Source organism: Pelmatolapia mariae, linkage group LG20, assembly GCF_036321145.2.
Source record: "Pelmatolapia mariae isolate MD_Pm_ZW linkage group LG20, Pm_UMD_F_2, whole genome shotgun sequence".
Taxonomy (NCBI): Eukaryota; Metazoa; Chordata; class Actinopteri; order Cichliformes; family Cichlidae; genus Pelmatolapia; species Pelmatolapia mariae.
The window spans coordinates 34,563,593-34,588,944 of NC_086244.1; the positions used below are offsets into that span (position 1 = coordinate 34,563,593).

Genomic DNA, 25,352 nt, shown 5'->3' on the forward strand with positions numbered 1-25,352 from the left:
TTTTCTCGGGAAGCAACAACGTTAGCTAGCAGCTAATGCTAGTTTTTGAGGCGGTGTTAGGTGAAGTTGGTCTTGATGACTTCAACCCAAGTTTAAAATTGAGGTTGCATTCTTGTCCTACTGCGCGAAGGTGATTTTATTCATTGCTCTGTTCACATTTTGAGACATTAAATTATGGAAAAAACTATTGGGGGAAAAAACGTCCCTTAGGAATAACACATGTAAAAACTGGTGTTGTGAGCTCCAGTAGATTTATTTAAGATAAGATAACCTTTATTAGTCCCACACTTGGGAGCCACAGCCTAACACTGAAGGAGCTGCTTAGTGCTGTGAGTCACCTGCATGGGATGGGAGATGTTGTCCAGCAGGGATGGCAGCTTAGCCACCATTCTCCTCTCACTCACCAGCTCCTGTGTGTGTGTTATGATCAGCTGACCTGCACCACTGCTCCTCTGACATTTACTGCTCTTTGTGGATTTAACTGAACTCAAGATATAAGATATAAGCAGACAAGTCAGCTTAAGCATAAACTGACTGCTACCTGTGATGGAAGCTACCACTGATGTTTAACACCATAGAGGGAACTTGACTGCAACAGTTTCAACCCACAAATACCCAGGCATTGGGGTAGATGAGCACTTATTAAAAATAACAGAAGATTATTATAATAATAATTATCATATTATTACAATATAAATCTCTGTGCAAAAGTTAAATGCCATGAAGTAAAGTTGCTCTTTAAGTAAACTAGATGGGTTCCACAGAACTAAACTAAAAATGGCTTGAGTGTAAATGCTTTGTTTCCATTCTTTATTCTTAGGTTGATGAAGTGCATCCTTTTCTTTGCAGGTTCACCTTTTCATTTTTCTTGTAGCTGAATGACTGCTGACAATCATGAAAGTGAACAAACACGCAGAGGTAAAACATAAATCTCACAAGTGGAAAGGTGCGAAGGGAAAACGGTGCAGACCTCCCGTCAGTTCCTCTAATGTAAACTCTAGCCCTGTGGTGATCAGCATGGTGAAGGCGCTCCGGCAGTCTGTAAGGAAAAAACGATCTGTCAAGAGGCTGAAAAATAAAGTGAAGTCTGTCTCTAACCGCAAGTATGGCTGGACAACTGAGGATGTCCGGAGAGGTAGATTGGAGGGAGAGGCTCTGCATCACTGTGCGCAGAGAGACGATCGGCAGAACCGCACAGTACTTGTCATGCAGAAGGATCAGGTATGCATCAGTTGATTTTTAGTTGGACATGTAGATGTTTAATCTGATGTCAATTAAGTTCCGTGATTTAAAATGTCTTACCTGCAGACGCTGTGTTTCCGCGGAAAGTGCCTTCTGACCTGTCTTTATGGACGTGTAGAAGTTATGGGATTTACCATCGAAGAGGGTCAGCAGTCATATTCGCTTTTCTCCCCAGCGTCACATTGTCCACTGAGTATTAGAGGATTAGAAAGCATCAGAGCGTTGGAAAGTAGAAATGAGGCATCGCACATCCTCCAAAGGTATCTCCCACAAGGTGAGCAGCACACTTTTTCTTTTATGTTTGAAGTTAGGCATTTGTATTGGTTTTTCCAGTTAAAATATATCTCTAGGAAGTCTGATTGGTTAGAATTCATATCATATAGGCAAAAATACTTAGCTGGACCTTATTTCTCTTTGCGAATACTGGATTTCTTAAGCTTATAATTATATAATAATTATAATTTCTTTACCCCACCTGTTGCACTGCAATGCATGTTTATCACTGTCTTAAGTGAAATGTAAACAATAGAAGATGAGCTAAAGGGTGTCCTGTGAAGCATTTCTAAAAAAAAAAAAAGTGGTCATCAACTTTCTCTGTTAGCCCAGGCTTTCTGCTTCAGTTTCTGTGCACACTCACACTAAAAGAGGATGTTTACTCTTTGAGTGCTTAATGTTTGAGTCATAAATATGAGACAGCAGGTATAATGCATGTGCAGCTGTTATAGCAGAGCTTCCTTTAGTAGTGTTGGTAATATACAACTCAAGGCTGCATTAATAAAACATCACTTTATTTTTACTTATATAACACCATAACACAACAACAGTCAACTCAAGGCCCTTTATATTGCAAGGTAAAGCCCCTACAATAAAAGAGAGAAATCCTTGAAAAGCAGATAACCCTCCCTATGAGCAAGCACTTGGTGACGGTGGAAAGGAAAACTCTTTTTTAAGAAGAAGAAACGGGCAGAATCAGGCTCAGCGAGGGGCAGCCGTCTGCCATGACCGGTTGGTTAATAGGGGAAGAAGACCGTATAAAAGACATGCTATGGGAGAGAGCCATAGATTAATAATAACTAATGATTAAATGCAAAGTGGTGTATAAAAACATGCCGACTACACTGTAAATAAATTGTAACAATTGTGACATGTACACATATGATTTTAAACAGAAACTGTGATGAATCTGAATTAATCTGAGCATCTTTTTCTACATTATTTTCTTTGAAAGGAAGTTTTAATAAAGAGATATGTATCATAAAACACAGAGACTGATATAGCTATATCAGTAAAATACTGAATATATAGTATTAGAATGTGTTTTTTCTGGCTTTAAATTGCTATGAATATGCATTTTGCAGCATCACGAAAGAAGCTGTTAAAAAGCATAACGACAAATTCATCCATCATCCTGCTGGAACCCATCGAGACACCTGTGACACGGTTTCTTTCCAGTTTTCCAGATCTCAGCGAATTGTTCAACCTCCCCACGGTAAGGTGGCAGATATGTTCACACTTGGATATAATCAGCAAAGCAGACAAATTTCAACATAATTTACATGCAGATTAATGTTGAGTATGATCTGAAAGCTTCTCCTGCTTGTTTGCAGACTGAACTCATGTCAGCTGTTCTTGACACTCCACTCAACGGTTTGGGTATGATTCCTCTCGACAGCAACATTGAAGGGCTGAAAATGTCGAAGAGCTACAGACATGCTCTTAACACAGTAGTCAGTGTGTGCAAAGGTAACCCACTTTTAGATGTGCCAAATTATACACGAGTCACTTTTATGCTACAAGGCTAAATTTATACCCTTTATGTAACCCTTACACACACACACACAGAACAGTACTGAATAAAGTTCATTGTATCATAATCATTTAAAATTCTTTGGGTTTTATTATTTAAAATTAAGTAAAATAAAAAATGAGAACAAAATTATTGCTTTCCATTAAGAAAAGTACATATTAAATATTTAGCACAGGTTTAGAGACTCGTTTGGTCCTTAAGTGGCCCTCTGTTGTGCTTTTTGCTTTATTTTGTTTTTTGTTTGAGTATTTATTTCATAAAGTATCATGTTAGCTCTTCTAAAGAGTTTTAATTCTGGATGAATATTTTTTCTGTCATGTTTTGGGGTGGCTGTAGCTCAGGTAGTAAAGCAGATCACTTACTAACCAAGTATCCTTGGGCAAGATACTAACCCCATGTTTCTCTCTGATGCATCCATCAGAGTATGAATGTGTGTGAATGTTCAATAGGAAACACTTGTGTAGAAGAAAGTGCGTGTGGGACTGGGTGATGTTGTGCAAAGCGTAAGAGCCGCTCCATTTACTAGTTCAAAACAAGGAGGTTTAGTTATCAATGTTCCTAAAAGGGTTCATAGAAGAACTTAACAGATACCAAGTGTAACTTAACTGACTTCAGTAGGAAGTGTTTCACACTCTTGAGGGCTTTAACAATAAATTGGTCAGTTGCTGAGAATTACCAGTCACAGTTCTTGTGTTGGTTTAACAGTGATCAGTAGAAAAACAGAATATAATAGTCAGTGTAAGTTTTGCTCTTCACTCTTAGTAGGAGTGCTGCAGAATTGTTCTGTAACTGAATCGAACCACAGACGTTTATGTGATAAGAACATACCAAAACAAAATGCTCACTTTGGTTGCTTTCATGAAAACTTGACATGTTTTTCACTGACAGGAGACATAGATGGCTGTCCTGTTATCCTGGTGTGCGGGACCAAGAATGTTGGAAAGTCAACATTTATCCGCGTGCTCATTAACACCTTGCTGAATTAGTAAGTTTCTCACTAACTACAGTTTTTATAATGTCCTGTTCACTATGTCATTGGTCCTGCTCTGGTCCTCTCTCTATCCTTTTTATTGTAATGTTTGGTTTGCTTTGGTTCACATTTACACAAGGGTCTTTACAGCCTACAAACATCTCTGTGGGTCATTTAAAGTGGAGAATAACGATATGTTTTGTTTTCCTTCAGCACTGCTAGTGTCGAATATTTGGAAGGTGACCTCGGTCAGACAGAATTCACCCCTGCTGGTTGCCTGTCTCTCCTCACTGTCAGAGAACCCCTTTTAGGTATGTTTCAATCCTCATTATATGTTCAAAAAACATGTTTTTTTTTAATTTAAAATACTATATGAAACATAGCGCATTCACATCTTTACAACTGGGGCTAAATTATTAACAACAATGTGTTGGAAGAGCCATTCCTTGGTTACCTTAGATTAAAGATTGGAAACTGACACAGCCAGTCCACCTGTGTCTAGGAGTAAAAGTGTTAGCCTTTCAGCTTCTTTTAAACCTATGTAGCTATGTGAGAATCATGTGTGATTCAAAATGCAATGTCAAAATTGTTATTTTATGGTGGGTTTTGTGTAGAATTATGCCTCTATAGTTCAATTCAATTCAGTTTTATTTATACAGTGCCAAATCAACATTTGCCTCAAGGTGCTTTATATTGTGAGGTAGACCCTACAATAATACATACAGTGAAAAACCCAACAATCATATGATCCCTTATGAGCAGGCACTTTGGCGACAATGGGAAGGAAAAACTCCCTTTTAATAGGAAACCTCCAGCAGAACCAGGCTCTTTAGTGTTTTCTTCATTTCTGACTCCTGCTTGATTAGTAAGAGTGGGTTAAAAGACTTATAATGATCTGCTTTGCAGGTCCTCCTTTCACACATCAGCAGACTCCAGACCACATGATCTACTACGGTCAGTCATCATTCGACTCATACCAATGCGACTCAGACCTGGATCGATATTTGGAATCTCTTAAGTCCTTATGGTGCAGAAGATCCCAGACCAGAGAGGCTCCGATTATTATCAACACCATGGGCTGGGTCAAAGGTCAGTGTGAGCTGCTTTCTGTGACATCAGTGAAATGGTAAATGGCCTGTATTTCAATAGCGTTTCACTAGTCCCTAAGGACCCCAAAGCGCTTTACATATCGAGTCATCCACCCATTCACACACTGGTGATGGCAAGCTACGTTGTAGCCACAGCCACCCTGGGGCGCACTGGGAGAGGCGAGGCTGCCGGACACTGGCACCACCGGGCCCCCTGACCACCACCAGTAGGCAACGGGTGAAGTGTCTTGCCCAAGGACACAACGACCGAGACTGTCCAAGCCGGGGCTCGAATCGGCAACCTTCCGATTACAACTCCCAACTCTTGAGCCACGATCGCCCCGATGAAACAATGTAGGGGAATTTAAATGCACTAATAATAAAAAATGTCTCTGAATGTGTTTCTGTTCACAGGATATGGATTCCAGCTGCTGGTTGACATGATCCGCTTCTTCCCAGTTTCCCATGTTGTCCAGCTCAGTCATAGTGGTTTCAATGATTGCCCCGCCCTCACTCCAGACTTTCTGAGGACGGCAAATGGCTTTCAGACTCAACCACCCGCCCAGACCGCTCTGGATGAGGTTACAGAAAGCCACAGCCACCCTAGAATGTACAGTCACATTAGCATACAAGCGGAGTTTCAAGGAGTTGGGAGTCAAGGAACAGCGTAAGTACACCACTGCTACCATTATTAATATACTGGTGTAAAAACATTATTCCAGACTCTTGGCTACATCTCATATCGCTGCATTTGACAGGAAACACCAGCGTAGTAATGAGCAGAGGGATCTATCTCTCCTGGCCTATCTGAGTCAGCTGCAGTATCCTGACCCTGGACCAGTCAGACCTCTGCACAGCCTCACACCATACCAGGTACACAAGAAACACATGACTCTCTGATCACAGTCTATACATATATGAATACAATTCATGACATTTAAATCAGAGAGAAATGGCTGTCTATGCTCCAGTTTTGGTTTAAACCTCCTTAACCTGCAAACTGTTGCTTTTAAAGATTTTTTTTATATTCATTAAACAACCACCTAACAATTTTCTTGCTAAACCCACAGATTCCACACACAGCGATTGCGTTAGGTGTTACCCACGGCGACATGGTGCCCTCGCACATGTTTCATGCTTCCAGTGGTAGTCTGGTAGGACTCTGCTGCCTGGCAGAGAAAGTAGCAAGCAAGGGAGGTCCAGTCTTTCTTTCCCAGGCACCCATCTGCCCATGTGTGGGATTTGGTAAGTGTCCTTTCTGAGTTATTGTGTTGACTTGGCTTTACTTCCTCATTGACTGAAACATTTTCATCAAGTGAAAATGTATGTTGGTGATATCTTAAAAAAAAAATCTCAAGTTATTGTTACAGCCACAATAAACTGGCTTTTCAGTTTATTGAAGCTTTCTTCCTTTTAATAACTGGTCAGAAAAATAAGATTATATTTAATGGGGTTGTGGTCCAGAAAGTCTAGGAAGGAAGGAAATAAAAATATTTGCGAAAAGCTGAAAACTTTTTGCAGATTATGTAGTGAAGATTTTTTTTCATAAACTGAAGTTTCAGCACCAGATTCAATTCTTAAGCTCGGGAATAAAGAAACAAATTTATTATATGTAATAGATAAGAGCACCCAAATCCATTTAACAATTGTACAATTCTTGTACAGTTCTAAATTCACTCCGACTAATTTGAAGTTGGGGAGAATTAAAGAGTCGTTATATGTCGTTATATTTACTTGATACTGTCTTCCAGGGGTCCTCCGAGGTATTGACATGGCACGGGGTCTGTACTTCCTGCTGACGCCTGTAGATCCGTCAGTTCTCCGTGAAGTCAACTGTCTCCTCTTTGGAGCAATTTCAGTGCCGTCATGTGTCCTCACAACACAGGTCAGTTCCTCTTTCATGTTTTTTATTTTGTATTCATGTTATGAAAAATGTTTTCAGTTGCTGAAAAGTCACTTCAGACTGTTCTATTTTAAAGCTGCGTTGTTATAATAGATGCAGTTAATAAGCATTGTCTTGTTGGAACATGCAGGCCCCCCCGCCTTAAAAACGATGCCATCTGAAAGGGCTCATGTGTTGCTCTAAAACCTGTATGGACCTTGCAGCACTGGTGTTGCCTTTCCAGATGTGCAGGCTGTTTTATCTGTAGGCACAAGTGCACCTCGATAGCATTAGAGATGAAGGCTCTTTAAGTAAGCACTGATAACAACCCAGGTGGTACCTGAGGACTTGGCATTCATGTTTTCCTGCCTAAAAAAGCCCGAATTTGGTTCATCTGACCACAGAACAGTTTTCCACTTTTCCATTAGTCCATTTTAAATGAGAGAAGATGGTGACATTGATCGATCACGTTCATATATGGCTTCTTCTTTGCATAACCTGGATGGCACAGTGAACTATGTTCACATACAGTGATTCCTGGAAGTGTCCAAGCCCACGTAGTGATTGCCTTGACAGAATTATGTCTTCTTTTTTATTTAATGCACTGCTCCCTGAGGGCCCGACTATCACAGGCACGTAGATGATGAGATGTTTTACATCTTTACAGTTTTGCTCCAGCTGTTTCTTTTTAGTGTTACTTACTTTTCCAGACTTTTGTTCATCCGTCCCAGTTTCTTTTGAGATCTGTTGCTGCCATTAAATTTAAAAATCAGATTTAAAAAACAGTTTTTCATCAAATAGTAAAATGTGTCAGTTTAAATATTTGATATGTTTTTCTTTGATCTGTTGTGAATAAAATCATTTGCATTCTGTTTTTATTTACATTTATTTACATTCAGAGTCCCAAAGTTCTCAGATCTGGAGTTGTGTTTAACTATATCTAAAGATGACATTACTGTTCTATTGTGACCTGTAGTGTCTTTATCTCTATTTCAGCCGGGCATTGACGGGGAGATGCCCTATACTACTACAGGTTTGATCTCACTGGAGCAGGAAAGCTGCGAGTCTTAAGGGAATGACGAGGCCCAGTCAAGTGGGCATGCAGTGACATTTCTGCAGCATTTTATTGCCCTTTACATTTCCCCATCAGTCAGTGTTCTATGTGGCATGAAAATAAAGAGCTTGTTGTTTCTAGATGTTTGGGTTTTTCCCCTCAAGGGGGCAGCAGACAATTATGTTGCCACTTTGTTTTGAACAGCAGAAGAACTCTAGCCTTAATAAGATTGTAATTCTGTTAAACTATAATGTTTCGTAATGAATTTACAATGCAAATTAAGATTAGAGGAAGAAGATCGCTGGACCGAGATGCTGCTGCACGAAGACTGACCTTTATCTTATCTCGGTGGAAGACCTGAAGGACTGTAAGGACTCGGCTGTAAACAACCGGTCACCCAGTGGAGAATTGCTAATTTGTTAAGTGGGCTGTTTTAACATCCCCTTTCTACCCCCTCGCTCGTCTTTGTTCACCGTTGCCCGCCTCTTTATTTGAGGGTGGGAGCGCACAAACACAGCACAGCTACATTTTGGCAGAGTCATTGTTTTGGCTTTGTCACGTCAGATGTTTTCCTCTAGACCTCATGCAACCCAGAGCCCACTGTAGATGTGCCACTAGGCAGTCTACATGAAACTGGTGGGGTATATTTCAGTTCAGAGTACATTTAAATGTGTGAAAAGTCTCAGCTGTAGTGCACATGCCACTCATCTCAAAAAACAAACCAGAAATGTGATTTAAGATAACATAGATGCAATCCCCTATTTCAGTTCTAAGGTTTTGCATATCAGGACATAATAAAAATCAACTTGTTCTATCAAAAGTTTAAATATGTTAATAATTATGCCATTGTTTATTTGCAAAAAAAAGAAAAGCCAAAATGCAGAACCGGTGTGTGAATAAACTAAGTGTAAGGTGACTGCAAGGTGCCCAGGTCATGTGGCTGCAAAACAAGCCCAAATCATCAGGCCACCATCGAGCTTGACAGTTGTTATGAGGTGTTTGTGCAAATGTGCTGTGTTTGGTTGGTGCCGTGCATTATGTCCAAACATCTCCACTTTGGTCATATATGTCCAAAGTGAGGACGCTGCTCCAGAATCTTGTGGTTTGTTCAGATGTAACTTTTCAAACTTAAGCTGTCCTTGTCACGGTTCTGGGTCCGTTGGACCCAGTATTTTGAGTTGTTATGTTTTGGTGTGTTTTTGCATTTTGGATTCTTTTCTTATGATGATGATGATGATTATGAATCTATGTTTTGGTTATTCTTGTTTAGGGATTAGTTCGTAGGGTTTGTGTTCCCATGTTTATTGCAGGTTTAGTTCAAGTTCCATGTGTCATTTTCTGTCTGTTTCTCAGTGTCAGGTCTGCGTCTTGGTGTAGTGTTCTTGTTTCCTGTTTTATTGTGAAGGTCTGCGTCTCATGTGAGTGTGTTCAGTTTTACCTCTGTCTCGTCTTGTTAATTACTCCCAGCTGTGTCCACCACCTGTGTGTAATCTCCCTGTGTTTCTCTGTGTGTATTTAAGTCACGTCTTTAGTCATTGTTGTTGCTGGTCCGTCTGTGTATCCACCCTGTTTCATTCTGTGTGTTTCCCTGCCGTCAACCATCATTCCGTCTTCTGCTCGCTGTTATTCGTGTTCAGGTTTGTGCTCTTGTTCAGGCTCCGTAGTTTAGTTAACCCAGTATAGATCAGGGGCCCGTTCTTCGTACCTCGCTAAATAAGTTAGCCGGATTTGATTGTTGACGATTTCGCGTGATCTTGGATCGTTCGGTTCTCCGAAGCTCATCTGGGACTTGCTGTAGCAACAGATCCGTAAGCGTAAACCTGCGTGGGAGCAGGTTTACTTTATGTAAACAGGATTAGATCGCGGCCACTCAGGTATGTCCGCTGCAGTTATATGAAAGCAACAGTGATATTTCGCCACTGTTTTACCATAAATAAATATTATCAATGTAACTAAATATAATGCAGCATTTGATGCTTTTATTGATTTCATACAGATACATACAGATCATTTCCGAAAAAAAGGGAAATGTACTATTAATCATTCTATTTCATGTATTTGATTATTTCAGATGTAATACATATTTTAGAGTAGTAATAGTAAATTACTTCGTGTAATCAAGATGAGAGATCACGGCTATAAAAGCGAAGGTGGATTTGGGAAGTCTGTCGCAGCCATGTCCTGTCCGTTTGTACGCGAGCAACCCATTGCGGAAGGTGCAAGATTGATAAGGAGAGTTTTCAGAATTCAGCGTATATTGCGGGATAGACAGGAACCTTTAGCTCAGCGCGACAGTGTGCTCATAGAGAGATATCGTTTTTCCAGTGAGGGTATTATTTACTTAACCAACTTGTTGGATCCCTATGTTAAGAGTTCCACTCACCGTAGTCGGGCATTAACAACTGCACAAACTGTGTGCATTGCCTTGCGTTTCTTTGCAAGTGGCACGTTTCAGGAACAGGTAAAAGTGATGGAGTGTTATGTGAAACTACACACAAAAAAACACACAATGTCAATAAATTACACAGTACAAAAAGCATTTTAATTAAGGCAACAACCAAATATTTTACGTTGTACAAATAGAATTATGAGCTCATTTACCAGTTATGAAGGTGCTGCTGCTACTGCACCCCGGTTGCTGGTCTAAGGAAGAGCTGCCCCCAGGGATGCCCTCCACAATGGGTCTGGTGGCATTCAACCCTAGGGCCAGCTCCTCTGCTGGGGTGTGACGAGGGGGTGCAGGACCACCACCTGTCTTTATTTGCTCTGCCCTTTTCTTGGTTGCTGTTATAAACAAACAAACCGATTATTTCAGGGTCTCTTTTCAAGAGACTAAAAGCAATATAGGTGATAAATATTACCATTCTGTAGAATATTCTTATATTTCACTTTTACTTGTTCCCATGTTCTAGTGGGTCCTGTTGTGGCTCTAATGTGAAAGAGGATATGATGTAATATAATATAATAAATTACTTACGAGTTTAATTTGTCAGCAACTTTCTGCCAGCCCTCTCTCCTTGCTTTTGCAGCCTTTGCAGTGTTCCCCTGCGTTTTAATTAAACTCTGGAACTCCTGAAATCCCTCAATCAAGAGTTCTTGCTCTGCTGCCGTAAAATACTGAGCGCGCTCCTTCGACATCTTCGCCGACCAATCACAGGGTTGCCGATCAATGTTTCTACTATCGATGCGTAGCCCCTTTTAAGCCACCCAGTGATCTCACATTACTTCATCCAGCTATACTAATCGTCAACAACAGGTGTGTTCGGAGAACCGGATTAGCGAGCTCAAGGTTAGCGCGATGATTTGATCTTGGATGTGTCATTTGATCTTGGATGTAGTAAGCGAGGTACGAAGAACGGGCCCCAGTTCTCCGTTTGCTGTTTTGTCCATTTCTTTTGTGTTTAATAAACCATCCTCTCACCTGTACAAGTGCCTGCGTTTGGATCCTCCTTTATTTTCCACACGGCTCCTCTCACTCGGCGTGACAGTCCAGCCATAAAGAACATTAAAGAACATGGCCGAATCGCTTGTTCTGGTAACCCCCTCGAACTAGCCATACTCATTCAGTCTTCTTCTAATTCTGCTATCATGAACATTAACATTTAACATGCTGATAAAGGCCTAAAGAGTCTGAGATCTAGTGCTTGGGATTTATGCAGTTTCTCTGAGCATTGCATGTTCTGACATTGTGGTGAGTTTCCTGTGATTGTCAACTGTCTTGAATATTTTTCACTTGTGAATAATGATGAGCTTCAAATTATTTGGAAAAGAGTTTATAACTCTTCCCAGGTTTGATAGCAGCAACATTTCTCTAAAATCACTCTCTATTTGGTTCAATTTCAATTAAAAATCAAATAGAAACTTATCACAGGCTTTTTATTACATCAGCCTGACCTTTGAGTAATTGAAATTCACATACTTTCCTTATATTGTCTACATTTTGCATACCACCCCATTACTTTTAAAGGGAAAATATTTGGCAGTCCAGTTAAGTATGAAAATTTTAGTTTTTGTTTTAATAGGAGATGTGAGCTTTTTTTTTTTTTTTTTTTTTTCTTCTTCTTTTTTTTTTTTTTTGTTCCTGTGGTGGGTTTGGCAGAGTTGGTGAGGTTTTTGATCTGGTTAAAACTTGGAACATCAACCAGAAAGTATCGTGGACACCTGCCAAAAGGCAAAGCTGTGCACAAATCCTGGTTTTGTTGCTGTATTTTTCCTCACAAAAAAATCTGTGCCTCACTCTTTATGCGATGTTCATCTTCTTCCTGCAACAACAACAACAATGTAGAGACAGTGTTGTCCACATTCAGTGTAAACATGCATGCAATTACAGATTCTTCAGACTGTTTGATTACATTGATTTTCACAGTAGCTAGCATGAATACTTGATGTCTGCTTAGTTTTGGTACAGTAGAACCCATTTAATAGTCTTCATTATGTCACTTGATATCTGTATTGATATTAATAGAAAATATTTTTACTTTATTTATTTTACTTTTTTTTAAAGTTTCTCTATCATATATTTAACTGGTGATTCCATAGAAGCAGTTATTATGTTCTGGTGACCATTAAAATTAAAAATCACTGCCCTGGTGCCACACCTCACCACCACTGTTACTGCATTAGAGTACAGTGATGCGAGGACAGTTAATCCTGCAACGCCCACTGCCATTGGAAGAGAGCATAGAACCAGTGACCAAAATGTGATGTAATACTTTACAGAAGTACTGTTTTAATCTACTTGTACATTAAGAAGTTCTCTATTACCTTCCGCTTCTATTCCACAACATTCTTATTGGAAATAATGTACTTTGTAGTCCACATCATGTATTTTAAAGCTTTGGTACTACTGATGCTGGCTTAATATAAATAAAGCTAAATTTAAGTATATAAGTAAATAAAATAATTTCCAGTTGCAACATTAATTTGATATACACATTAATAAATCAATAGTGCTGTAACGTACATGTGCTCCAAAACAGTTACTTTTACCTCAGTTACTTTAGCTTATTTGAGTACATTTTAATGCTAAGCTATTACTGTGGCTTTTATTTAATAGGCTACTTGTTTTATCGTTTTGTAAAACGGTTTTTAATACATAAAGTTGTCTGAGGTCTTGTGCGCCACCTTTTTTTTTTTTTTTTAACCCTCTGGTCTTGTTCAAAATCACTACCCTTTCAGCTTGATCGTGGCCACAAGTGGCCACCTACAGGTTAGGCCTGTAATTTTTATTTTTATTTTTTTATGCCATTTTTTCTGCATAAAGCTTTTAAGTAACTTCAGTTCTTTCCATAGATATAAAATAATTATTACTTTTTTATTTTTTAACCCTTTAAACACCAGTTTGTTTGTCCACTGCACCAGCTGGACGACAACCTCAAATTTCGCAATTTTATATAATTGCATTGCTACTGAAATTTCTTGTATTATTAATAGTAGAGTCTGGGGCATATAATTGATTCACATCAACATTAATTATAATGCATTGTTATTTTAGTGCAGAGAGAGCAAAAACATAAAAACTCCCCTTCAGCTTGTTCGTGGCCGCAAATGGCCACCCCTTGTTTACATTTACAAAATGCTATAAAATTCATATATATTAAAAAAAAAAAAGTCCATTTTTTTTACTTGATTTTTTAGATTAGCATCAGGGCTGTTCATGAAAATCAAAATTTCATTAAAATTCTGAAATTTAACCCTTTAAATACCAGTTAGAGCACATAATCATAACAACTCATAAATAGAGAAAATCATAAAATCCCAGTTTTTTTTTCTAAATAACACATGCCATCTGATTTATTTGCTAACCATGATGAAGGTTAGATGCATAGCAATAATTAACAGCATCAATGACATTTATGCATCTTTGTTTTTTTGTACAGTGACAGAAAAACAAAAAAACTCCCTCTCAGCTTGTTCGTGGCCAAAAATGGCCACCCCCTGTTTACATTTACAAAATGCTATAAAATTCATATATATTAAGAAAAATCTCCACTTTTTTTGACTTGATATTTTAGATTAGTATCAGTGCTGTTCATCAAGACCAAAATTTCAATCAAATTCATAATTTTAACCCTTTAAATACCAGTTAAATCACATAATTTTAATGATTTACATAGGGATAAAAGCATAAAATCCCCATTTTTTTTCTAAATAATACATGCAAACTGATTTATTTTCTAACCATGATGGAGGTTAGATGCATAGCAATAATTAAAAGTATCAATGAGTTTTATGCATCTTTGTTTTTTTGTGCAGTGAGAGAAAAACAAAATAAAATCCCTCTCAGCTTGTTCGTGGCCAAAACTGTGCATGAACTAAGGTGTAAAGCCCTTTGGTCAGCTGTATCGCCTTCAAACCTGCTATAGAAATGACATTGGACAATGGAGAAAGGATAAATTGAACTCATTCATAACCATTCATGGCCAGCTTGATCCAAGCGGTCCTCAGTAGCCATGACAACGAAGACCTCCCACAAATCCTGCTGGGTGCAACCAAAAGGGTTTGTTTTATACAACGGAGAATTTGATACTTTGATTTGATACTTTTACCCTCACTACATTTATTTCATAGCTCAGAGTTCTAGTTACTCAAAGATGAGAATTCAAATGTGAAATTTAATCTTTAACTGACTAGTACTTTGAGAACTGCCATCAATTACACAATGAAGTTCATTTACGTACAGGTTATTGTATTAGTAATGCTATATTTTACATAGAGACAAAATATGACACGAAGGGCTACTGACCACAGAAAAGTAAAAGGTAACTGGGCCTATAGACTAACGGGAGCAAAACAAGCTTTCTGTGACTCTATGATTTTTATTTCTGTGTTTTTGTGCTAATCTTGGATACCTTAGGCTGTCTCGTTACTGTCATATATATCCTATCATTAAAACATTGGCTTCTAACAACTAACAGTGTCTCGAAAATAATGTCATAAATAAAGAAATGATATGGGTGCATGACTCAAATGCACGACTTTTAACTTGTGTATTTTTTAGGCTGAACACTACTGCTAATGTGACTTAGGCAAATGGTTTCATCAGACTCTCCCCTGATGAAATTTCCATCCCCTGATGGATGGAAATTCGGGCTGGAGCCACAGCTGTAACAACATGGCATTGAAATGATTTATATTGGATAATTTATAAGTTTATTACTATTCATATATAAAAATTGTTATTAAGTTAGCTTTTGTGTTTGCCGGCCAATTATCGTCTGCAATGTTGCCTCAAATTTCCCATGTGTGACCAGCACCAATGCCACAGACATGTCCAGCTCCCAGCTCTTTAGTTCCTGTCAGTATAGGAGATGTGCTGAAGTGTCTGAGCCACCCCCAGAGACAAAACAAATTTCACGGCCGGTGGAACGGCCACGGCATAAGTGGGATGAACAAGGGCGACCCATCTGTAGTAAGTGTGGAGCCAGTGGACACATGGCAAAAGAGTGTCGGGGAATTCCATCCAAGATGGCTTTAAACGATTAATAAATACCCTCGTTATGCGGTGGCACCTCCCCCCAGTCAGAAAGCAGAAAAAAAGAATTTTTCTTACAATGGTAAATTGTTTAACTTCTCTAATGCTCCCGGTGTTACCAGATTTTAATTTTCACGTGCCAGTGAGACAGTTTGTGTGGAGTGTAATATGGATGATGATCTTGCCGTCAGTGCCACCATTAACTCTTGTATGCCATATGTAACCAACTTTAGAGATGTAAAGGTGAATTACAGCACAATAACTACTGACCAGAATCAGAAGACACCAAATTCGTGAGGAGCCAAAGTATTGAGCAGCAACAGACCCTGTGCACTAGAAAATGCTAACGTCCTGTTTTAAGACCGGATGTAGGGTTGTACATTTCCGGTAGCTTTATTTTGCAGTCAATTGCTACTGCGAAGGTGGACTCAAAAATCATGTCCAAAATACGAAAACAGAAAGATTACGTTAAGTTACAAAGAGCAGAGGGTGGGAACACTCGCCATTGAGGTGTCATAAAAAATATCAAATGATCAATTTTGATGTTTGAAGAGCGTAGATCGATTGTTTGTTTACATCACTCAGCACAAGCAGAAGTGCATTACTGCATGCAGAAGACACATCGTCCACACTCAGAAGCACATCTCTGTATAGTGACAGTTCTTATGATTTAAACAGGCAAATGTCCAGCATTCAGACTACAGATGAACAATAGTCAAAGCCAGATGTTTCGATATCAGTACACACCTACACAGCATGTCAACAAACCATAAAAAAAAAGCCACAGGACATAAAAAAATACATGAATGATTGCTGGTAAGGGTCTCTATATACTAGTATTTACGAAGGGTATGTTGTGACTTCACAATTACAGTGGTCCCTTGCTATAACGCGGTTCACCTTTTGCAGCCTCGCTGTTTCACGGATTCTTTTAGTGCAATTTTTGCACCGTCAAAGGCACCGGCGGTAGCACTATGCACAAAAAGCTGGACTTCTGGTCATACTAAAGAAAGGTAGAAATTACCATTTTTTATTTCATTTTTTTAACCATACCGCGCACCAGATTATAAAGTGCATTAAGCTTAAATTAAGCAATTAAGCTTAAAGTTAAATTCATTGGTTCTAAAATCTGTCATTATTATTTATAGAAAAACAAATATACTGCATGGTTATTTCTCAAATAAATGTTTGGGACTGAAAACAGGTTTTGATCTTTGGTTTCATTCTATAATGGACTTTTTTTTTTTTTTTACGAAGGTTTGAACTTTGAGAGTTTAAACAAGAGACAAAAGTGTGAAACTGTTCATGCCTGTCTGAGAAAAGTGTATAAAGTGTGTAGTGACTGGTTTTACAGCCTTAAAACATCTAAAATAATTGTAAAAAATAAAGCTGGCTACTTCACAGATTTCACCTATCACTGGTTATTTTTAGAACATAACATCCGCGATAAACGAGGGAACTCTATATACAAATACTGAGAAATTTCAATCTCTTCTCTCTTTTGCTCTGAGGGGCAAGGGAAAAATATCGACAAGTCGATGAACATCATCTACAGACATATTCGGTAAATGCCCAAGACATCTTGAGAAATGTAACTCGCCGCTTGATTCATCCATTTGGTTGACTTTTTTTGGGGGGGGGGGAAACCCGACCGTAAACAAGACGCGAATATCACACCGGAAACGAAGCGCCCTACAGGAGTTTCCCCACCTGAAGTAGCATATGCTAAGGTGCACATAGTCTATAATGACTCGGAGACAGTGTTGATAACTTTTGAGTAGCCACTCTTGTATTGGTACAAAGTGTAAAAAATGAGTGTCAAATTTGTACAGGAAAAAAAGTATAAAATAAATAGTGTGCACACTTAAACAAAATAAATTTACTCGTTGGGGCCCTTTAAGAATTCAAGTTATGTTGACAACAGCCAACTTCAAAGGTCCTTGTGAGTGTAACTGGAACGTATGTGTGGGTGTGTATCTTCTTCGGGGTGAATTGTCCTCAGCGTGGTTGGCTCGCCATCTACCGGAATCTTGTCCTGGTCATCGGACTTTTCCTGTCCTCTCCAAAAACCTGACCGTTGCTCTGTTTCACCAAGCCGAACACACACTGGTGTTGGAATTGCAGCAGCTCTCCGGATGAACGGTGAGTGGTTGCTTCTCTCCTTCATCCAGCCATTCGACTGTGGACTTCCAGGTAAGTATGCTGGCTTTCCTTCCTCTCAATTCTGAGTTTTTCCTCTTTCTTCCCTGTGTTTCTTGGTTTGAGTAGCAGATGCCTCCACTCCTGTTGCTGAGATGAGAAAACCCGGGAGAACCATGCGCCTTCACCTCACTTCCTTCCTGACAGAGTCAATGCGGCCTGCGTAGGCGCTGATACCTTTGACTTACTAATGGGAACTGCTTGTTAAATGAAGGCTGAGATGATTCCTTAATGACTTTGTTCACTGGAATGAAACAAAGGGATATTTGATAACTCAGAAGTGAAAAGTTTCTACTGTGCTGAACAAGTGCTTTGCTTATGTGCAACTCTTGTACAGCCAGTTTTTATGCTTGCTTTTTTATGTTATTATTCTATTGTCTGTGAGTGCAGAACAACAGTTTTATGGTGTATAGAACTGATTCAGAATTGATTTTCTTTTCATTAAAATGGTTTCGTATAACACACACTTCTATCCATCAAAACAATAAAGGTTTACACCCTTATTTTTATCCATTTCAGGCCAGAGACAGTTTTTATTCCACGTGACATGTGTTCCATGAATTTGGTACTGTTAACATTAACTTTTATATCCAGCTGAATAGATCTGTAATTTATTACTTTGGTTTGATTTTTTTAGTTTTTCTTTACAGGAAAAGATGGATAAGCTTGGTGTTAGTCTTTTCCACCAAGTTTGCTTTGTTAAAGCTGTTTTCTGCTTACAGTATGTGAATATCAAATAAAGTCTTATGAATCAAATTATGCCAGTCTTTCATCACATGCATCACTTGTTTTTTGAGTGTTTTCTTTTGTTTGTTTGTTTTTTAATTTTGTTGTCCCACATGGAAAGTTCCAAAACTGCAGATTTTAGACACTTTAGACCTAAAATTAATGTACATTTATTAGGGAAAAAACATTGATTTCTCCATGTGACAGTGAGAACATTGAGCTTAACAAGTAAGGTCCAGTTATTTGTTTTAACAAACATTTCAGGCACATCCTCCACATCCTAACACCAAGACTTTAATATTGGAGACTGCTGTTAAGCAGGTCAAGTCAAAAATGAAATTTCATGCTCATCTGAGGCTACAGATATACAAAACCCGATTTACTTCACACCAGCTCATTTCTCATATGTAGGAAAAGGTCAGTTCATTAAATGAAACTTAAAGGCTCTTTGGCTCACGTCTTCATCTGGATGGTACAGCATAACCAGGTTAAGACAAATGCGTCATCTCTAAAAATATATATTTGTGAGTGTTTTTCAGTGTTTTCAATTATTTGTTTTAATTTTATTCTTCATTGTTCACTGTGGCCTGGTAAACATTGTATCAATATATATTTCATAAGGCCATCGTTAAATATTTACAAGAAATCTGGCATTATACAGTCTGTAAACCTCAGTCTAGTGTGATTTGGATGCTTACCAGAAAATGTAGCCAGATATCAGCTGGGTTTAGACACATTTCAGATAAGATAACCTTTGTTAGTCCCAGAGTTGGGAAATTCAAATTGTTACTGCAGCAGAGTACACACGGCAGGAACAAATGAACACATGCAGCATACCTGACAGCAATAATGCAAAAATAGAAGAAATATAGACTAAGAAATAGATATGTACTTATATATTTAAGTCTATATATCTATGCCTATATCCATCTATCTATATATATCTGTATACATACATATACATATATATGATGCAATAATACAGATTACTATTAGAAGAAGAATGAAACATTTCATAGTGCAGTGTTTGGGTGTTAATAGTAGCAGGTATTTAGTATTGCACACTGATACATGTAAAGAGCCCAGTGTGTGCATATGTGGTGTACATTCACTGCTGTTGTGCAGTGTACAGTCTGACAACAGCTGGAGGGAAAGGCCTCCAAAACGTCCCCTTTGCACACTGTGGGTGCAGCAGCCTGTCACTGAAGGGACTGCTTAGTGTTGTCAGAGTGACCTGTATGGGATGGGAGCTGTTATCTGACAGAGATAACTACCTCCACTGGGTCAAGGGGGCATCCCAGAACAGAGCTAGTTTTCTTGATCAACCTGTTCAGTTTCTTCCTATCCCCAGCAGACCACACCATAAAACATGGACAATACCACCACAGAGTCCTAGAAGGTCTTCAGGAGCTCTCCCTGCTCCCTTCCAAATGACTTCTCTGTTGCAAATACAACCGTCTCTATCCTTTTGTCTAGATAGACTCTCTGTTGTTACTCCAGATCAGTTTATTGGTCAGATCACTTATATGAGTCAGCTATCTTAATGCCCATTCTCTGGATGTTCACTGGTGTAGGTGGAGTCCACTACCTGCTCCTTGGTTTTCGGAGTCTTGATCTGGAAGTGGTTCTGCTGGCACCAGTTGGAAAAAGTCCTCAGTCAGTTCTCTGTATTCCCTGTTGTCCTGTTGTCAGTAATGTGCACAGTGAGGAGATGCTTTCATTGCCCACTCATTATTTTAAAATAGAGATAGCCTACATAGTTCATACATATGAGAGACTGTTATGAGCCAATTAAGAGAAAGTGTTAAATGAGCTGTGGGCCACTGCTGGCACTGTCATCACATTGGAGGGCCACTTTAGTTTACAAGTAGTATAAAAACAAACAAGAAAACCCCACAAATAGTTCAGAAAATGTAGTGTTTTGTTTGTTTGTCACTGAATAGTGTTGGAATAAAGTGTGAAAATTGTGAAGGATTAAAATATTCCAAGAGCTCAAAACACTTCACCAAAACATGTTTCAATCATATTTTATCAACACAAATTGCACAGGTTTATTGAATATGAATAACTTGTGTAATTCAACTCAATTGTTCAAGCTCGTGCCAAAGCAAAACATCTGTGTGCAACCAATGTCGACTATTAACGGTTGGCGTCGCTTTGGAAGCAGAAACTGTTGGTTTGAAAGCCTTTAGTGTCTCCTTGTGGTGGGACTCTTATACTGCACTGTAAGATGTCGAGCAGTGTCAGCCGTATGCTAGAAAGTGATACATTAAAATCTCTGAGGTCACCATGAAGAGCTTACTTCCTTTCTTGCTCAGTGTGTAAAATGTGGCACTTAATGGATTGAAAACAAAAATGATGGCACCCTTGTAGTTTACACAAGTGGTGATGATTCAGGGTTTTAATTTGTAAGGTTTGAATTTTGAGCCATCATAAATTTTAAAACAGGAAAGTATACTGTTTAACATATGTTAAGTCAAAGCTAATATAGCTGCTCATATATAGCTACTTACAATTTGAAGAGCTACCTACACCAATGAGTAGACTTCCCAGAATGGAAACAGCACTCTTTGTGTGGTTTGAGAAAACAGTCAAGTTGTTTAGAACTATGACTGAGAAGAATCCACCTGTGTACAGCAGCAGGCTGCCTTCCTAGCATTTGGATATCCCCCGTGCGCTCGTCTCTGCATTGTGTGCATTACCTCTCTTGGAAAATTAAAACCACAGCAGCTTTTTATAGTTCTTTTCATTCACTATCAGCTTACACCAAAAGTCTACTCTGAGTAAGATTATTCAAAACATGCAACACAGTCACCAATCCCAGCAAATTCACCACTAAGTCAGACTGTACAATACAGAAAATAAAAGAGCTACATCTCAGACTCTACAGGCTTCAGTTGGCATTGTTAAATGTGAAAGTTCAGTTAGAAAAAGACTGAACAAAAACGGCCTGAGTTGAGCCATTAACTAAAGTGACAAACATTGCTCTAAATAATACTCCCCTAATCCAAGTAGTCACCCAAACCTGGATGTGGATTTAGAGGCCTGAGGGCCATCTCCTTTTACATTTTGGTAAAATGTTTAGGATGAGATGGAGATATAACACTCATGCACCCTGAAAATTATGAAGGTCTAAACATGTATCAAAGGGACTCACTGAACATCAGTGGATTTCTATGGGGCAAACGTACTTAAACCAGCCAGTGTGACCATTGCTGCAGAGCAGAATGAATGATACTGACGGGGACTGTGAGGGTTTGCAGTTAAATTCCTGCTCTTACAGGATCAGTGAGTGACTGTTTGCCTGCATCTGTGAGTAGTGTCTCACTGTTGTTCACTGGGTACAGCCGTGTTGGGAGACGGTCGCCATGGCTATAAGCCAGGGCAGCTTCCGGGATGATGGTTCTGGCTCCTATTTGTTTTTACTTACAGGTGATGACGTGAGGGGAGCCACGGTGGTATCGAGCGACGGACTCCAATGCAGAATGTTAACTGGGCTGGGATGTGATGGGCCCAGTGGACGGACGAGACTGGGACAGGAGGCTCCTCGTCTGCCTGGCACGAGGCTGGCGTGGACCTCGCTCAGCAAGAGGAATTTCTGTCCAGCTCAAGAACACACGAGGAATATTTGTCCTGGGTTGTGGGACTGGGTGGGATTTTTGTGAATGAAAAGAATTGTATTTTTACCAGTTTTAGAATAATCTTATCCAGTCTCTGTGGGAATTTTAGCATATTGAGAATATTTCATTGTATACTTTTTTTTCTTAGTATCTGGTTTGTTTTATTACTGCTGTCCACCTGGTGGAATAAACAGTTTCTGATCAGACAATCACTTCTGTGTTATAATGTTTACTGAAGTTTATCAGGTCAGATGACCAATAGATGATAAGAAATATACTCTTAGCAATTATTAGAGTTGAAAAGTTGAAAAGTTTCTCTGACCGTCAGGCTGGCTGACCCGAGGTCACGTCAGAGCTTTATTTTTTATCTATATGTAACAGACAGTTGGTTCCTCTCCTTCCATGCATTTCATACGACACAGCAGGCAGACTGCTGGTTGGTTGACCAGAGTTTTTCAGTACCTTTCTGCATTAACACATCTCGAGAGGCGTAGGTGCCAAAAAGTGAATCCGGAGCCGAATGTAGCAGCTGCAGCACGGCACACAGAGCAAATATTTTCCTGGGGTAATATCAGAAATAAGACCTTTGAATATGTAGTCCCTTTAACTTCTTTCCTTCTATTAAACCCTTTGAGAAACAGCTATCCAGTGAACTCCCGATATGAGCCCTTATCATTTGTTCCTGATGCTCAGATACAATCCTGGACTCAACATACAGTCAGGTCCATAAATATTGGGACATCGACACAATTCTAACATTTTTGGCTCCATACACCACCACAATGGATTCCAAATGAAACGAACAAGACGTGCTTTAACTGCAGACTGTCAGCTTTTATTTGAGGGTATTTACATCCAAATCAGGTGAACGGTGTAGGAATTACAACAGTTTGCAAATGTGCCTCCCACTTCTCAAGGGACTAAAAGTAATGGGACAGAATAAGAACCATAAATCAAACATTCATTTTTTAATACTTGGTTGCAAATCCTTTGCAGTCAATCACAGCGTGAAGTCGGGAACACATAGACATCACCAGACGCCGGCTTTCATCCCTGGTGATGCTCTGCCAGGCCTCTACTGCAACAGTCTTCAGTTCCTGCTTGTTCTTGGAACAGTTTCCCTTCAGTTTTGTCTTCAGCAAGTGAAATGCATGCTCAATCGGATTCAGGTCAGGTGATTGACTTGGCCATTGCAAAACGGTCCACTTCTTTCCCTTCAAAAACTCTTTGGTTGCTTTTGCAGTATGCTTTGGGTTGTTGTCCACCTGCACTGTGAAGCGCCGTCCAATGAGTTTTGAAGCATTTGTCTCAATATGAGCAGAAAATATTGCCCGAAACACTTCAGAATTCATCGTGCTGCTTTTGTCAGCAGTCACATCATCAATAAATACAAGAGAACCAGTTCCACTGTCAGCCATACATGCCCACACCATGACACTTCCACCACAATGCTTCACTGATGAGGTGGTATACTTAGGATCATGAGCAGTTCCTTTCCTTCTCCATACTCTTCTCTTCCCATCACTCTGGTACAAGTTGATGTTGGTCTCGTCTGTCCATAGGATGTTGTTCCAGAACTGTGACGGCTTTTTTAGATGTTGTTTGGCAAACTCTAATCTGACCTTCCTGTTTTTGGGGCTCACCAAAGGTTTACATCTTGTGGTGAACCCTCTGTATTCACACTGGTGGAGTCTTCTCTTGATTGTTGACTTTGACACACATACACCTACCTCCTGGAGAGTGTTCTTGATCTGGCCAACTGTTGTGAAGGGTGTTTTCTTCACCAGGGAAAGGATTCTTCGGTCATCCACCACAGTTGTTTTCCGTGGTCTTCCGGGTCTTTTGGTGTTGCTGAGCTCACCGGTGCGTTCCTTCTTTTTGAGAATGTTCCAAACAGTTGTTTTGGCCATGCCTGATGTTTTTGCTATCTCTCTGATGGGTTTGTTTTGTTTTTTCAGCCTAATGATGGCTTGCTTCACTGATAGTGACAGCTCTTTGGATCGCATCCTGGCAGTTGACAGCAACAGGTTCAAAAAGCAAACAGCACACTTGAAATGAACTCTGGACCTTTTATTTGTTCATTGTAATTGGGGTAATGAGGGAATAACACACACCTGGCCATGGAACAGCTGAGAAGCCAATTGTCCCATTACTTTTGGTCCCTTGAGAAGTGGGAGGCACATTTGCAAACTGCTGTAATTCCTACACCGTTCACCTGATTTGGATGTAAATACCCTCAAATAAAAGCTGACAGTCTGCAGTTAAAGCACGTCTTGTTCGTTTCATTTGGGATCCATTGTGGTGGTGTATGGAGCCAAAAATGTTAGAATTGTGTCGATGTCCCAATATTTATGGACCTGACTGTATGTGGCTGTGTCTCTGTCCTTGCTATAGACATGTGTTAATGTGCAAAATAAGGTTAAATTAAGAAATAAATGCCCTCTGTTACATTTCATAGAAACCTTCATTGTGGAATAATTAAAAGCATAAGAAAAAAATAACAATGTTAAAATAAAAAAAATATGAACACAATGAGAGTTAGATGAGGTTTTGATTCAAGAATAAGACTAGAAAAATAAACACATGGCTCCCTGTGGTGATGCTGAACACGAGTACTTCACTTCAGAGATTTCAGCCGACGCTGGTGTGACAGCGAGGGGAGTCATGGGACTACATCGTAATCTGTCCTGCGGGCCATTTAAAAGCAGCTTTGCTGGCTAACCACTGCCGTCAAAGCAAAAAAACTAAAGAAACATTGCACCTTCATTCTTTTTTCCTTACGTCCTTCTAACCTTTTCACTGTGTTTTCTTTGCGTCTTTACAACAAGAGTGTAAAGTTAATAGCAGTAAATGTCAAGGCTTCTGATTCTCAGTGAGATAGAGCAAACTAGAGGAGCAGAGAGGGATGTGTTAAATGAGGGTTAACTAACACACTGATCCCAGAACACACCCGATGTACAAATCAAGTTCTCTCCTTAGTTTGTTTTCATCCTCCTAGTCCTCCTCCTCCTCATCTCCTTGTAAGCCTGTTTTTATTCCTTGGGATGAAAAAGCAAAAAGGGACCCGAATCTACTCCTGCAGGAACAATCGGTCATTGTTTGTTTTTTTAAACTGCTGAGATATGAAGCGATCCTCGCTTGTTTGTCTCTAGTTAGTCTGCAGTTTTAATGTTAACACAAATGCATGAGTATTTTACTGACTCACTAACTGACACTGGCACTATCGGGGGCTTAGAGGCGGCGTATGTACACAGATTGAGGAGGATCTAAGTATGACGTGGACGACAGTG

General features: G+C 39.4%; 1 protein-coding gene across 1 annotated transcript; it reads left to right on the plus strand.

Annotated features, from left to right (window-relative positions):
* The first annotated feature begins 894 nt into the window (after positions 1-894).
* Positions 895-8,060, plus strand: LOC134618131 (polynucleotide 5'-hydroxyl-kinase NOL9-like). The gene is made up of 12 exons (XM_063463423.1): positions 895-1,221; positions 1,309-1,516; positions 2,601-2,731; positions 2,850-2,985; positions 3,938-4,034; positions 4,233-4,330; positions 4,926-5,108; positions 5,522-5,774; positions 5,866-5,980; positions 6,178-6,352; positions 6,859-6,992; positions 7,986-8,060. The coding sequence occupies exons 1-12, from the start codon at positions 895-897 to the stop codon at positions 8,058-8,060; spliced, it is 1,932 nt and encodes a 643-aa protein (XP_063319493.1).
* Positions 8,061-25,352: the final 17,292 nt, after the last annotated feature.

Bases quoted from the DNA above. Each gene is read 5' to 3' on its own strand.
- LOC134618131 (XM_063463423.1), top strand. From the start codon at position 895: ATGAAAGTGAACAAACACGCAGAGGTAAAACATAAATCTCACAAGTGG. The intron at 1,222-1,308 runs GTATGCATCAGT...TCTTACCTGCAG, and splicing joins TTGTCATGCAGAAGGATCAG to ACGCTGTGTTTCCGCGGAAA. The intron at 6,993-7,985 runs GTCAGTTCCTCT...TCTCTATTTCAG, and splicing joins CATGTGTCCTCACAACACAG to CCGGGCATTGACGGGGAGAT.